This window comes from Pollachius pollachius (genome assembly GCF_949987615.1).
Source record: "Pollachius pollachius genome assembly, chromosome: 6".
NCBI classification, from domain to species: domain Eukaryota; kingdom Metazoa; phylum Chordata; class Actinopteri; order Gadiformes; family Gadidae; genus Pollachius; species Pollachius pollachius.
In genome coordinates this window covers 4877459-4894161 of record NC_136939.1, presented here as the reverse complement: position 1 = coordinate 4894161, position 16703 = coordinate 4877459, and the positions used below count along the sequence as shown (strand labels likewise).

Here is a 16703-nt window from a genome sequence, read left to right as displayed (position 1 = left end):
TCTCCCTCGGCGGGATCAATAGAGTCTTCTGTATCTGTGTCTGTAGACCGGTATGGATCGCCGTCGTTCACCGAGATGATGTGCACACGCACGCACGTACGCGCACACACGCACATGCTCACGCGCACACCTATGCACGCACGTGCGTGCGTACGTACGTACGAACGCACGCACGCACACACACACACGCGCGCGCACACACAAGTACGGACACACACACACACACACACATTAACGCACACACACATGCATGTACACACACACACATACACACCGTTAGACTAATTAATGACAAGCTGAGACGGGTGATGTTTTAAGCTGGTGTACAGGGGGAGGGGGAATAATTATGATTGAGTTTAAGTCTGTCTAATTGTCTCATATCTGTCTAACTACGGCACTTTGTGAAGCAGGATAATATTCCGAACGATCAGCCGATAAAGTGACTTCTTATCTCATCTGATCGTCTCCCTAAAGCTACGGAGGGCCGAGGGAGAAAGCGAGAAGCAGAAGGAGGTCTGGAGCCTCCCGAGAGTAGCCTGGCTGTTGCCAGACCAAGCTCAATCGTAGATTGCACGTTCGTCCGGGGAGGCTGCTGTCATTTTCTTCAGCACAGGAGGCGTGATCAACGGGCCTAGTTCAAAACGACTCTGTACGCAATTGGCTGCTTGCCGTCGCTTCCCTGTCGTCATTGTGTTCAACCAGCCAATAGCGCGCCAGGGGGAAAAGCCAGCTTGGTGATTGGCTCCCGCAAAAAAAGCGTATCGGAAGCAGAAAGAATGTATTGCTCCGAATTCAAATCGCTGGCAGAACGGGCTGGGGGGTAGAGGTGGATTCAATGATTCGTTTACGTGAACCAGTTCGCGTCAGTCAGTTCGCCAAGATGAGTCGTTCGCGAATCGTTCGTTCGTTCGTTCAGCCCAGTTTCCGGTTCAGTCCAGTTTCCGTTTCCGGTAGCGGTGAATCGCATCATGCAATGCACCCATTGCATGGTTCTCAGCTGAGTCAGTCAGACTCAGTGCTACCGGAAACTCGACTGAACTGGTTCAGTCGAGTTTCCGGTGAATCGAATGGCGAATCGAATCGCTTTATCCTGAAAGTTGAGTCAATATCGTTAATTTTATATATAAAAAAAATACCCGAGATAAAGGAACAATGTGAAACCCTAACCCTAAAATGTAAACACCAGGCTACTTGACAAGAAAATGTAACGGACCACCTGGGGCTTTACTTCACCTCAGAGATAATGCGTTAGTTAATAATGATATGCCTTGCGGCATATCATGCGGCATCACCTGCGCATAGTGCTGCTGCGTAGGCCTACATGGACGTTCCAAGTATGTTTACTTCATGTATCGTTGAAGCTAACTAAGTAAAGCCTAGTTATAACTATAACCTGCTCCTGGTGCAGTGCAAGCAACAGTGTGTGCCGTGAGTCGCCTCGGTCCCTCGTCTTCCTGAACGAACTGTCTGCGAGTCGTGGGTCTGGGAGGAGTCAATTCTGAGTCACGAACGACGCGAACGAGACGACCGACGCGAACGAGACGACCGACGCGATCGACGCGAACGAGAGAGAAGAACCAGTTCGGATCGTTCGTTCTAACGATTCGTTCGTTCGAACGAATCAGTTCGCGACCGAACCACCTCTACTGGGGGGTACCCAGTCTATCCAGGGTAGGATAGCGGGGGGTGCAACGTACCGTCGATGTGGGGCATGGTGACGGTCAGCTTGATGAGGTTGGGGTGCTGGAGGTCCTCCGCTCCCGTGTAGCGCAGCTTGGCCGAGAAGGGCTCCGCTCCCACCGTCCCCATCTTCCTGGGCTGACACATACCTTCACAGGACGGCCAGGGATGGGGTCGTGCTAGGTTAGCGGTTGGATTGCTAATGCTAACGCTTTTCGGATTTGACTCAAATGAATCGCAGCGGTCTTATTCGGATTCGTACCAGTTCATGACAAAGAAAAGCTATCACGCTAGGGCTGTCGCTCATCCCGCCCATTTGACAACCTCGGCGGACGTACAGCCATTTAAATAGTGGCATACACCTATATACATTCACATTTACAATTGGGGCATTTAGCAGGCGCTTTCATCCAAAGCGACGTATCATAATTACACTTGTCGGAAGAAAGAGAAACCAACATGTATCGATGCCTGTCGGTTCTATAAAGGATATTCTTAGTGCCAAGCATTCACAATCGCTAGGTTAACCCTTTCCCCATTTACACCAAGACAGCTAGGATAAGATGCTACACAACGCTAAGTACTAGTTTCTATATACTGTTTCCTATATACACACCTAAATACACACTATATTACCGTATACAACAAGGTAGCTAGGACAAGATGCTACACAATGCTAAGTACTAGTTTCTAAGTACTATTTTCTATATACACACCTTGATACACACTTTATAAACATAAATGGAGGGATGGGTTGTTTCTTTCACCCAGGAGTTATTAGCGAGAATGCAATACTATGATAATGAGCACTATGTTCTATATACTATTTTCTATATGCACTTATATACCCACTATATTCACGGACACAGAAAGAATGGTTGTTTCTTTCACTGAGGAGTTTTTAGCGAGAATGCCAGTCCCTCCAGAAAAATGCGGTGTTTTTTTGTGATTGTTGCGGCCAAAAATCCTTGATTATGCGGAACGTTTTTTTAAAAAATGCGATGAAATATGCGGCATATTTATGCAATTTTATGCGATGAAATTGTGGGAACTTGCGTAAAATGCAGCTTTTCGATGACATTCACGTCGCGTAATTACGTCACTTCATAACGGTCCCATGGCAACAGGGGGAAATGGCTGCTCTTGTGGAGTGAACGCAACATTTTTCAACTTTCTGCTAAGATATATTTGACTTTTTTGCAACGAAAATGCGGGGATTATGAAATCATGCAAGCCCCGCATATTTTGCGCGGAAATCGGCAACTTATGCGGTGAAAGTGCGGCATATTTGAAAAAATGCGGCCCCCGCATGAATATGCGGACTTTGGCTGATTACGAGTTGAATTATGCGATCGCACAATCGTGTTTTTCTGGAGGGACTGGAATGCAAGGCATTCGCCTTGCATTCTCGCTAAAAACTCCTCGTTAAAAAAAACAACCATTCTCTCCGTCTCCGTCCCCGTCTCCGTCTCCCTCTCGGTGCCCTTCCCGCTCTCACCTTCCTGCCGGCTGACCGTGGCCAGGGGGCTGCTGAGCTCCAGGCCCGCGTCGCCGTTGGAGTTCACGGCCCGGGCGGCGCACTGGACCCGAGAGCCCGCCTGGAAGTAGACCGAGTCCAGGGTGATCTCCTTGGACGAGGTGAAGAAGGTGTCGAAGTCGGCCTCGCGCACGGGGCTGGTGACGCCGTCGGGCCCCGCGGGGGCACTGATCAGCCAGCGGTAGCGCGTGAGCGTGTCGTTGATGTGCTCGCTGACGCAGATGGAGCCCGTCTTTTGGTAGTCCGGGTAACGGGAGTTGCAGGCCTGCGGGTGCACGAGATGGTGGGGGCAGGGGGAAGAGGGTGATCCGGGATTGGTTGATGCAGGGTTTGATCCATGGGTGATGGGGGAGTGAGGTTGGGAAGATGGGGAGGAAAGTAAGTTGAATGAAATTGGTTCTACTGTGCTGGGGTGCTTTGTAAATCAGCCTGGGTCAGAGGATCTACATCGTCCCACATTGGGATCATGTTGTTGTGCATTGGTCCACGAATGAAACAAAGGGAAAGAAGGTTACACTGATCTAAGGTGAAGTGAATCGAAGTGTGTGAAAGCGAATTAAAGTGAACTAACTCAAACCGAAGAAAACCAAAGAGAATCTAAACAAGCGAACGCAAACTAAAGAAAACTAATTAGAACTTAAACAAACTAAGGCAAACTAAAGAGAAGTAAAACAAAAAGCCATGGAACTCAGGTGAATTAAAGAGAAGTAAAACAAATGAAAGCAAACCAAAGAGAACTCAAGCAAGCTAAAGAGAAGTAAAACAAACTAAAGCAAACTAAAGGAAACTCAGGTGAACTGAAGAGAACCAAAACAAATGAAAGCAAACCAAAGAGAACTAAAGCAAACTAAGGCAAACTAAAGGAAACTAAGGCAGACTGAATGGAACTAAAGTGAAGCAGGCTCCTCAGTGAGACGGGGTCTCGAAGGACACCGCGGCCACGTCTGCGATGACAATTTGTGACGGGCAGAAGAGGAGAGGTGTCTTCAAGGTAACGCTGTTCATTCCTTCTCCGCACGACGGCAGAGCGGTTATGTCAAGATGGGGAGATGTGGAACTGACTATGTCGGGTAACTCTTAGCAATTTCTTCGCTGTTGTTGCAAAAGCTATGGCGGCGACCCCCCTCTCATCTGCTGTCATCCTCATCATCATCATCATCACCCTCATCATCATCATCACCTCTTGATTCTTCTCTCTTCTCCTCCTTCCCCCTCCTCCTCCTCCTCCTCTCCTCCTTCTGACTCCCTTTCAACCTGTTCTCTCTCACCTCCCTGTGCTCTCACGTTAACCCCTCTCTCTCTCTCCCCCTCCTTGTCTCCCCCTCCTCTCCGGGGGAGGGGGCGGTACCCACGGTAACCACAGTGCGGCGATGACGGGGGGCTCACCGTGACACAGACCACCGGGTAGCCGGCGGGGGGGTCCTGGTTCTCGGGGGTCCGCCTCCCGTCGTCGTAGTGGAGCAGCGACACCACGTGGGGGGGGGAGGGGAAGGTGACGTCCGCCATGCTGTAGGCCTCCTCGATGTACACGATCGCCTTGGTTACCTGGCCGGCGGTCACATGACAGAGGGGGGTTGTGGGGGGAGGCGGGGTTAATGAAGTGAAAGGATGTACACGATCGCCTTGGTTACCTGGCCGGCGGTCACATGACAGAGGGGGGTTGTGGGGGGAGGCGGGGTTAATTAAGTGAAAGGATGTACACGATCGCCTTGGTTACCTGGCCGGCGGTCACATGACAGAGGGGGGTTGTGGGGGGAGGCGGGGTTAATTAAGTGAAAGGATGTACACGATCGCCTTGGTTACCTGGCCGGCGGTCACATGGCACGATGGGTGGGGGAGCTGGGTTAATTTAGTGGTATCGATGTACACCATCACCCTAGTTACGTGGCCGATAATCAAAAGACAAGGAGGCTGTGTATGTGTGTGTGTTGGGGGTGGGAGGGGTTATTTATAGCTAATGATGTACACAATCGCCTTCGTTACCTGGCCAAGGTGCTCAAAGATAAGGAAGATGGGGGAGAGTGTATTTGTGTGTGTGTGTGTGTGTGTGTGTGTGTGTCTTTGTGCGTGCTTGCGTGTGTGTGGGTGGGGGGCGTGTCATTCAGGAATAATGAGGCTAGGAGGTTTAGATTAAATAAAGTATCTCGTACCTTAAAGCTAGTCTGGTTGTAAGTACATGGACTGCCTCAAAGGCATTATGGTCACGAGGGAGGTTAATGAAAGTCACGCACATTTATCTATTTACAGCAATACAAATCAATCTGCTAGCTCAGACTCAACACATTGGGAGCATCGAGGGGATTAGCGTGCTCTTCTGCATAATGTGCCTCCATATTCTCTATACTAACTCACTATCGACCTTGGTACTTTCCATGGAGCCTCAGGATTGAACCCTGAACCCTCGGCTCCATGGAAGCATAGAAAATATGGAGGCATATTATGCCTGCTCACAGCTATAGGTGTGAGACATGTGGTGTGTTGGGTGAGAGACATGTTTGGAGTGAGACATGTTGAATGTGAGACGTGTTGGGAGTGAGACATGTGTTTGGAGTGATAAATGCGTTTGGTGTGAGACATGTGGTGTGAGAAGCATTGGGTGTGAGAAAGGTGGTGTGTTGGGTGTGAGACGTGTTTGGTGTGTGATGTGTTAAGTGTGTGAGGTGATGGGTGTGAGACACATTTGGAGTGAGACACCGCGGGTGTGAGACGTGTTGGGAGTGAGACATGCGTTTGGAGTGATAAATGCGTATGGTGTGAGGCATTTGGTGTGAGACATATTGGGTGTGAGACATAATGGGTGTGAGACAGGTGATGCGTTGGGTGTGAGACGTGTTAGGTGTGATAAATGCGTTGGGTGTGAGACATGCGGTGTGAGACGCATTGGGTGTGAGACGTGTTGGGTGTGAGACGTGTTGGGTGTGAGACAGGTGGTGTGTTGGGAGTGAGACGTGCTGGGCGTGAGACGTGTCGGTGTGCGATGCGTCGCGTGTGAGACGCGATGGGTGAGAGACGCGTCGGGAGAGACACGCGCTGGGTTGTGTGAGACGTTGGGTGTGAGACACGCAATCGGTGTGAGATGCGGAATGCGTTTGGAGCGAGACGTGCGTTTGGAGTGAGCCGCGCGTTTGGAGCGAGACGTGCGTTTGGAGCGAGACGTGCGTTTGGAGCGAGACGTGCGTTTGGAGTGAGACGTGCGTTTGGAGTGAGACGTGCGTTTGGAGCGAGACGTGCGTTTGGAGTCAGCCGCGCATTTGGAGCGACACGTGCGTTTGGAGCGAGACGTGCGTTTGGAGTGAGACGTGCGTTTGGAGTGAGCCGCGCGTTTGGAGTGAGCCGCGCGGTGCTGGGGCAGCGCGGCCCCACCTGGGTCTCGGCCACCATGTTGTCGTCGGGCTTCAGGTGGACGGTGAAGGCCTCTCTCATCTCCCTCACACCGTCCTGGAGGAGCTCCACCTCCACCGTGTGCTCCTTGTCCCCCTGCTTGAACTCCACGTCTGGGGACACACACGCACACACACACACACACACATATACAAACATACATAAAAAGATCCACACACACACACACACACACACGCACACACACACACACATACAAACATACATAAAAAGAACCACACACACACACACAAACACACACGTGTAACCAGTCACACACATGATTAAATTCACGTGCAAACACACACCGACACACCCACCCAAACACACACACACACACACACACACATATACAAACATACATAAAAAGATACATACACACACACGCACACACAAACACACACACACATACATACAAACATACATAAAAAGATCCATACACACACACACACACACACACACAAACACACACGTGTAAGCAGTCACACACATGATTACATGCACGTGCAAACACACACCGACACACCCACCGACACACACACACACACACAAACACACACACACACACACACACACACATACAAACATACATAAAAAGATACATACACACACACGCACACACAAACACACACACATACATACAAACATACATAAAAAGATCCATACACAGACACACACACACACACACGCACATGTAAGCAGTCACACACATGAATACATGCATGTGCACACACACCGACACACCCACCCACACACACACACACACACACACACACACACACACATACACACACACACACGCACACACGAAGCAAACCATTAATAAAACAGTAGTATGCTATAACTACACACCCCAGTTACATTACAGAAACACACAATGGCTCAGCTAATTGCAACATCTCTACCCTGATCACCATAACAAATGATCATGTACACCAACATTCTGTTTGCGTGGGAGTTTGCAGAAAGCATATGGGCAGTTTTTGCTGACCTTTACTCAATAAGTGCATGCAGGACTGAAACACACACACACAAACAAACATAATAAACACCAACATTTGTTTCTCGATCAAAGAGAAAATGTAACTGATGCCAATTCTGCAAAACATCTTGAATATTGAACTCCAGTAGATTTACCCTTAAAAGAAAATTTCCACAGAAATTGAAACACTTTAATGCAGGCCTAAACGAAAATACGCGGTTGAACAAAAAGCCTGCTGAAAAAAACAAGCCTCAAGTGTTCATGTGCTCTAGAAAACCGATGAATTATTGAATGATGCAGCCAGATGTGTTTGACGTTCATAACACAATAACTAACTGTTATGAGTTTTATTCAGTTTGATTCACTGCGCAGCAGCGATCAAACACCATGGCAGAAACTCTACCACTGGAACAGTGATGTGGCAGGTATACTGCAAAGAGAGGGGGATCTATTTACATAAAATCACAGCCTTTATTGAGCTGAGCAATAGAGGGAGAAAGGGAGAGAGACAGAGAGAGAGAGAGAGAGAGAGACAGAGACAGAGAGAGAGAGATAGAGAGAGGGACAGGGGGAGAGGGAGAAAGAGAGAACGAGAGCAGGATTTGGCTCTCCAACAGAGCATGAAGAAACTGTAATCCAATTAAAAATTACACAATCCTCCACTGGGCAGGAATTACTTTCCCGTTCCCCTGCCCACAGAATCAAAACACTAATGACCCTCCCCCTGGAAAACCAAAAAATCCATACGCTCATTTACATAAATGCTGTTTGGCCAATCGTTTTCGTCATTTATCTCGAGCTTCTCCCGAACCCATCTTCAAGCGACCCACTGTAAAAGCCATTAGCCACGAGGATGGAGTCGAGGCGACGCCGCAGGAGAACGGGTGAAGGTCAGACCCGGTGGAGCGGCGGGGGGATCGAACACAGAGATCCACAGACCCTCTGAGCCAGTGTGAAGGTCCAGCTCGCCGTCGACCCCTTGGATGTTAATCTATTCACATTCAAACCCCCTGGATCAATAAACCAGCGCAAAGATTATCGTGGGGCAGATTGACATCGATAAGACTCGCAGCGTTTCGACTGAAGACGGATAGCGTCACGTGCTCGGCAGCTCAGTAGCGCTCGGTCCTGAAAGCTAGCATAGCACGCTACGTCTTTTAAGCGGAGCGGTCGGGAAACTTTATTGTGTTGTTGCGTTGTTGTGCTGTTTATTTGCGGGCATTTTACATGCTTGTTGAAGCACTGGGTTCTTATCACAGTTCAACACTGACATCCTCACCAACTAGATGAACACGACGTGAGGCTGAATCTGCTCTGCTGTTTCAGTGTCCTCACAGGCATAACAGGGACTTATTACATTAGTATTACTTACATATAATAGTTATCTATGTGTGGGGCTTCACTTCATAGGAACAGAATATTTCTGATAAAAAAGTCTGGGAAGGCATTCGGCATATAAGGAACTTTAATCAAAAGACCCTGAGCCGCCAGAAAATAGCCTGAAAACAGATCATCCGACAAACCCCGATTGAAATGGTATTGTATGTTGGTATGATGTCATCCTGGAACTTAATGTACACACTTATTGTATGTTGTGCGTCCTTGCACTTAAAAATAGTCCTTAGCATTGTGTAGCATCTTACCCTAGCTTTCTTTGTTGTATACGGGGAACGTGTTAACCTAGCGATTAATAGTGAGTAGCACTTCGTCCTATGAACATCTTTACTTTACCAACAGCCGAATGTTGTTGTTTCTCTTTCATTTCCATTTCTATTCAGGGCATTTAGCAGATGCTTTCATCCAAAGCGACTTACAATAAGCACTTTTCTCTTTCTTCTGACAAATGAAAGAGAAATGTACTTATTGTAAGTCGCTTTGGTTAAAAGTGTCTGCTAAATGCCCTAAATGGGAATGGAAATGGAAATGGGAACAGCGTTGTTCAGGGGGGGGGGGGGGGGGGTCCTACCTTGGGATATGGGGTTGTAGTCCTCCCCGGACAGAGCGGATCCGTCCTTGGTGTGGACCCGGACCACGGACACCTTCGACGAGTCCCCCAAGCGGACCAGCCGGATGCGGACCAACGCCGTGCTGCCCGCTTCCTGCGGCTCCATCAGGGTGAACTTGGTCTGAGCGAAACGGATGATCGGCTCTGTGGGGGAGGGGGGGGGGGGAGAGGTTAATGGAAGACGCACTCGTTTTGGTTAAACTAAAACCATAAAGTCAGAGGCCGGTCCAGAAGCCGTTCCGGGTTCTGGGCCGGGTTCTGGTGCACATTCTGTTTATTGTTTTGGCATTAATCATAAAGGATACCATTTCAGATATATATATCTTATCCAATATTATGGCATATTTTATTCATTAAATAATTGTGTTTAAGAAAATATAGCATAATATCTGATTAATATCTTGTTCAGGTGAGCATTCTAAGTTCATGGTTTTGGTTCATCGGACATCAGACCATTCTCAGTCTGTAAACACCCAACGCATAACTTAAAAGTGTTAAATGTCTTAAATGAAGTCTATAAATCTACCGTGAAATACAAAACGTTCTACATTTTTAATTCTTTCCCTGGAGGACATTGTATGTCCCAAACCAAGGTGATTGGATCAGAACTTTGATCTGGTCCATCAGCCAATGGTTAATAGGTAAATACTCATTTCATGGACTTTCAGCAGCCTCTTTTGAAAACAGATACATTTATAATTTGTGCAAATGTGTTGACGAGTGTGACCGCCTGTGTCCAGAATCACTTTTTTGTGTTTGTCACTATTCAGCCCTTCCTCAGTAACCTTCAGTAACATTTAGCACTTAACAACCTCATTCTGCAATCACATACAAAACGCATATTTCTTCTTTCATTCTTTCCCCGGAGGACTCTGTTGCCTGTGATTCCTGCCAGCTACGCGATCCGATCAAGCTACGTGACGTGACATACGTCCTTTGTTTGTGCCAGCCTATAATTGCTCAGACCGCGAGTGGCAGATCAGAGCATGTCAGATGCAAGACTTTTCGAGAAGTCGGCAAGACGTGCGTGGTTTGAGCAAACACAGTTCACTCACTAGTTTAATACGTCTGCAGAATATAAAGGGGACAACACTGGCACACAGAATACTTTGATTTCCATTCAAGGACTCATTTCGCCTGCGACCTGTGTTCAATTACCAGTACTGTCGCTACAAAGCAAACAAAATAATTAAAACTTTTCATCTTCGGTGCCGCTTGCTTTCACTTACTGTCGGCCGTGTCGGTTATTCTAATCAGAGTCTCGCTCAGGGAGCCCACCGAGGCCCCGAACAGGGAGTCGCTCCTGGGGGCCCCTAGCACCAGTCGTAGCTCTTCATCCTCCTCGTAAAGAGTGTCGTCCACCAGAGTCAGGACGCACTCCTTCTCTGCCTCTCCTGCAGAACGAGGCAACGTGTTTTACTGTCGGGCGTGCGGTGAGACATCGTCAGCGTGCAGTCAGACGTCATCATCACTCTGCCACAGAGACACACCTAACCCTAGTACAAAGGCGCGCACGGTGTAAACGAAGGCGGTAAAAGAAGCAAAAAGTAGGAGTCTTAAGTGTGAAATAAATTATACGTGTTCAATGTGAAGTGCATTTCTTTACTCTGCAGTCTTTGTGCACATTAAAAAATGTTATGTATACATCCCAACGGTTTTTAGAGGAGGTAATTTGTACAATGTTGGAAGGAAAAGTAATAAAAAGATAATGCAACCCCGGTTCCATTAAATTTGTCAAATCAGTGAAATGCGTGTGGATGGGTTCCATGTTTTATGGGGAAGACAATTGTGCATCTCAGTGTAAAAAAATAATTCTCACCATAGAAAACTAGGAATTACATGTTGCCTGAATACCTCATTAAACCTAATTATGGTACATGGGGTACAGAATATATGCATTAAATACAACAACATCGAAACAAAGAACACAAACATAAAAACGTAATCTTACATAACCTTAGCTTCTGCTTAGCTATTTTTTGTGCTGCCATTATACGGTGCATCTATGAGGGTCCGATGACTCGATGACTCTCTGAGGGAGGAGCCTATCTCCTGTGTTCCCTGCCAGGCTTTGGGGCCCTTCAGAGGGCTGGGGGGGGGGGGGGGGGTTGGTGGTAGAATGTATAAAATAAATAAGAATACTCTCGAGTTATTGTTCTCTCCATCCCTCCATCCGTCTCTATCTCTTGTTTCTACCTCTAGCACTTAAAAGCATTTTTCCCTGCTCATTCTGTGTATTTTCGCACACTCCATGATTATTGCCCTTGTCGGGGTTTGTCTTCATTGCTGAGTGCACTTACTGTTAGCCGCTGTGGACAGAAGCATCTGCTAAACGTAAAGTAATGTAAAGTAACACGCTGCGGTCGGCTGGTGAAGCCCTCTGAGAGCACACTCAAGATATCTGACTGTATTGGACTGAATGAGAATGAGATAGAGAGAGAGAGAGAGAGAGAGAGAGAGAGAGGGAGAGAGAGAGTGTGAGAGAGATAGAGTGTGAGAGAGAGAGAGAGAAAGGGAGAGAGAGGGAGAGAGTGTGTGAGAGAGAGAGAGAGACAGAGGGAGAGAGAGAGGGAGAGAGAGGGAGAAAGAGAGAGAGAGAGAGAGAGAGACAGAGAGAGAGAGAGAGAGTGTGTGAGAGAGAGAGAGAGAGAGAGAGAGAGAAAGAGAGAGAGAGAGAGAGAGAGAGAGAAAGAGAGAGAGAGTAGAACCCGCCGGGCTTTGTTCGGTACCGGGGAGGAAGGTGATGACGGAGGCGTCGGTGTTGGGCCGCTCGTCGAAGTCGTCGGCCACCTGGGCGGAGGCCTGGCGGGTGTAGCAGCGCACCGTGGACTGGAGCCGGAGGTCGCCGCTGCGGTAGACGGTTGCTATGATACGGCCGTCGCTCTCCTTCCCGGTGTACACCGGCTGGCGGAACTGGACCTTAGGCACTGGGGGTCACAGGGAACAAAGGTTTGTATGGATGGTGGTGGGGGGTGATACCATTAAAAAATGTATACATTTTATTCAATATTATGTTATATTTTATTATATTAAGTAAATGTATTCAAGAAAATTTAAATCTGATAATATAATATTTTAATATAAGATCTGATCAATATATTTGATCAGAGAACTTTCCCGTTCAACATTTTTTATGATGCTGATAAAAAGTTAGTAACCTAGTAATAACCTAGTAGTAACCTAGTAGTAACCTAGGAGTAACCTGGTAATAACCTAGTAGTAAGCTAGCAATAACATAGTTGTTAATGAGTAGTAACCAGTTATATAGGTACAGCTTTCACCATATAATGGAGGAATGAAACATGATCCATTATGAATCAGCTCTATGTGAATCCTCTCCTGACTCACAGTCGGACACCGAGTCGTTGATGAACACCGTGGCCTTGGCGGGATCTCCCAGGATGCCTTGCACCGGCATACGAAGCACCAGCTCAAAGCGCTCCACCCCTTCCAGCTCGGGGCGCCCCAGGTCGTCCAGCACGGTGACCCTGAACGTCTGCATGCTCACCCCCGGGGCGAAGTCCAGGCTGCGGCTGATGCCCACGTAGTCGATACCAGCTGGGACCGCGGGGGAGAGAGGGTTGGTGTTGGTGTTTAGTATTACTGCTGTTGTCTACTAATGTTGTCCCTCATTATCACACTTTATTTATTGTTAGTAATGCTTCATTATGTCGGACTGTAGGGTATGGTTCATTATGATCAAAGATATATCAAACCTAATGAACCAACATTTGAATGGGGACATTTTGATACATAATGTAATAGAATATTATCCGTGGTGGAAAGAGTATTCCTATATAAATCCTATAGCGTTTTCCATATCCTAGTACGCTACAAGAAAATACACAACTTGTATGGAAACTGTACTTTAGTCAGTGAAGGTAGCCTTCACCTCAAGCACAAGAAATTTATAAAAAAAATATGCCAGTAATTGTTGTTTAGCTAAAGAACACGGTTCAGTTTTGCTTGGTTAATAACAGGTTTCTTCAGTCTCTAGGCTGACAGAAAAAAACATGTCAATAAACAGGAGCAAGGTTTTCCCAAGCCCTGCTTCAGCGTTACCTTCGGCCGAGGCGGTGTCTGCTTTGCGGGAACGCACGGTGACCGTGGCCGTCTTGGAGAGATCCGTCCCCATTCTCCACACCTTGACCACCACGTGTCCGTCGCTCTCGTCCACATGGTAGTCCACCTCCCCGAAGTAGAAGACCGGAGCTGAGGGGGGAACATCCAACATGAGACACTGTTAATGAAGTGACACAGAGATAGAGGTGCATTCAACTTTTTAGAGGGGTCTTTTTGTGCCTTTTTATGGCCACGACCTGGAGTAAAGGACTCCGGGCCGAGGAATTAAACCCGCTACTCGCTTTGTTGCCCGTGGGGTTGGGTAAACTCGTCCAGCAAGCCACAGAAAATAAAACTTTCATTTAATTGTTTTCTGTTTCTGATATCTGAGGGTCTCCAGTTCAACCCCGAGCCAGCATGTGGTAACAACATGTATGCAGAAAGGCCCCAAGACTGGGGCCCTACCCTCTCCTCCCCTCCGAGTGTCTCTGGAGCTTTGAGACCCCGGATCTCTGATGTGGTTCAGTGGGGACAGTTGACTCCAACCAGCAGCAAGTCAGTTCAGACCCAGGGAAACCCAGCGCCCTCAAATAAATACCCTGCTGCGACTCAACAAAACCCCAGCCTTCTGTTTGTGTGTGTTCATGTGTGTTTCATACTTTTATATCATTATGTCTGTATGTGTGTGCTCGTGCATTCGTGTGTGTGGGTGTGTGTTTGTGACTGTGTGTGTGTGTGTTCATGGGTGTTTCATACTTTTATATCATTATGTTTGCATGTGTGTGTGCTTGTGCATGTGCCCGTGTGTGTGTGTGTGTGACTGTGTGTGTGTGTATCTGGCGTGGTGCGATAGTGTGAGACAGAAGCCGAGGACTTCCCTCCCCAGCCCGCACAAAGCCTCTTTGGAACTGACATTGTTTCCTAAGGCAGAATACTGATGGCAGTCCAATAAGTCTATGACAGCTTTACCCCACCCCCCCCCCCCCCCCACCCTCTCCCCAAACAACTGACAAAATAAGTTCAGCTGCTCTCAGTTGCCCTGACACTGATGTATGGAGAGTGCTGGATCATCATCCACAAAAACCCAGTAAGGTTTACTCTTTTTCGGTTCTCCTTCATGACAACGCTCCCCGGTCAAGGGACACACGTGGAATTCAGCGTTGCTTTGCTGAATTATGAACTTCCATATTTTATGCTATTCTTTAAGTGGGCCACACGACAAAAGCTGTGTGTTTGTGTGCCACATCATTGAGAGACGGAGGGTTTGAAGTTTTTTTTTCACTTGATGTTTGACTCTGAAGTTGAAAGGCGAGAACAAAGCCTAAAGCAACAATATGGCGACGGAAGCACAGACAACAGGTCCATTGCTCGGTTTCTCAAGAATGCGTCTGTCTGTCTGTCTGTCTGTCTGTCTGTCTGTCTGTCTGTCTCTCTCTCTCTCTCTCTCTCTCTCTCTCTCTCTCTCTCTCTCTCTAGACTCTAAATATACCGAAAGTCCTCCAAACACACACACAGACACACAAACACACACATGTGACACACATCACTCAATCACAGAGTCACATCAGTTCAGAATCAAAAGAACAATGCGTCAGAAGAGGGCGCAGACAGCGCAGGCGTAGCCCAGCGCAGGTGTGCATTCTGGGGAACCCTCAGGACCAAACACCCAAGCATATGTTGTGTGTACACACAAACACATGTTGTGTGTACACAAACACGCAGGCCCCTCAGAGCCCTTGGGTGGCGAAGACGTCTTGATCGGGGAGCCGTTGCTTCCTGACATCCCCGAACGTAGTATTTACTGTAAACATGGTGTTTGGGAGCGGAGGGATGGGTGCGCTTTCAACAGGAAGCTCAGCGTTAATATGAAAACGACCATGTAGATGTCAGCGTTCCCTGCTTGGCTCCACACCTGCTCCCGGCCCGGGACAGGGGGTAGGGTGTTGGGTGATGGGGGGATGACAGAGAATCGTCCTTATCCTCTGGCCCCCCCGCAGAGGGTGGAGGTACTAAGCTGACATTGTGATCACTGCGTCTTCAGTTTTTTGCATCCGTATCCAGTCGGGCTTTCCTCATCCGTCAGCAAGGCAAAGCAGTGAGCGAAAGAACGCGCACACAATCAAATCCGTCACTTAAACCACACTTAATGGGTTTGAAATCGCTTCAAAAGCGTGGTGGGGGTTAGTCGTCCCAAGGAATGTGTCAGTTTTGGAGCTGTGTTAATTAGCTCCATCAGTCCACTTTTGACGTGAAATTGACAAAATGGAACCTGATTGCTTTTAATAAATACATGCTAAGTGGTCCTTGACAAAAAAAATAATTGCAGAGCGCGCCACCCAAAATTGAATAAGCTCAACGAAAAACACATCAGTCGGAACAACAAGTAATCAAAGACATAGCTTCAGGAACAACAAGTAATCAAAGACATAGCTTCAACCATAACAAGCCAGCCTGGCCAATTTGCATTTTTGCTTATAAATCGTTAAAAGAAAAAAAGGGTATTCTCCACAAGTGTGTGCTTGAACGTCGGTATGTTGGCCATTTGTGTGTGTATCTTTCTTTAAATACCAGTTACAGGACATTCTCAGCTGTGCCACCTTCAAATACATGTTTCCCCAGATAAGTACAGCAGGTGACAGAAAGCCTCCAGCTCAACTCCAGCACTGGCTGCCTCCCACGGTGTGGAAAATAGCCCCCTTATTTTCATCTACAAAAGAGTACATTATGTATGAACTCGGCTTGTATGCCTGGCACAGAGGGTGTGACCAAAAATAAGTCAGCCTTAATATCAGCTTGAAGTGCGGGTATTCCCACGCCCCGGTTTTAGCCTTATCTAAAATTCCACCTGTGTGTGTACGCACTCAGAGTGTTAACAGGGCTATGTTGACAACTGTGGCTGTACTCGGCCCCAGAGCGGTAGGAGCGACTACGTCCTCGCTGGGTCCGTACGTCCCCAGCGTGTTTGACAAGCGAGTCAGTGCACAACCAGAGGGTTAAAGGCACTTTGGTCGGTGCAATGTCTGTGTGCACCAGGAGTGTTAAGTGGTTTAGGATGTTGA

General features: G+C 47.8%; 1 protein-coding gene across 1 annotated transcript in view; it reads right to left on the bottom strand.

Moving 5' to 3' along the window:
- Nucleotides 1-16703, bottom strand: part of LOC307077572 (FRAS1-related extracellular matrix protein 2-like) — a gene marked incomplete at both ends in the record, with an annotated part of 69914 nt that overhangs the window by 11068 nt on the left and 42143 nt on the right. Inside the window, 9 exon segments of the mRNA XM_079739001.1 lie at nucleotides 1698-1829; nucleotides 3179-3482; nucleotides 4604-4762; nucleotides 6581-6711; nucleotides 9544-9726; nucleotides 10812-10976; nucleotides 12312-12509; nucleotides 12931-13140; nucleotides 13645-13794. Of these exon segments, the coding sequence (XP_079595127.1) occupies nucleotides 1698-1829; nucleotides 3179-3482; nucleotides 4604-4762; nucleotides 6581-6711; nucleotides 9544-9726; nucleotides 10812-10976; nucleotides 12312-12509; nucleotides 12931-13140; nucleotides 13645-13794 (1632 nt within the window).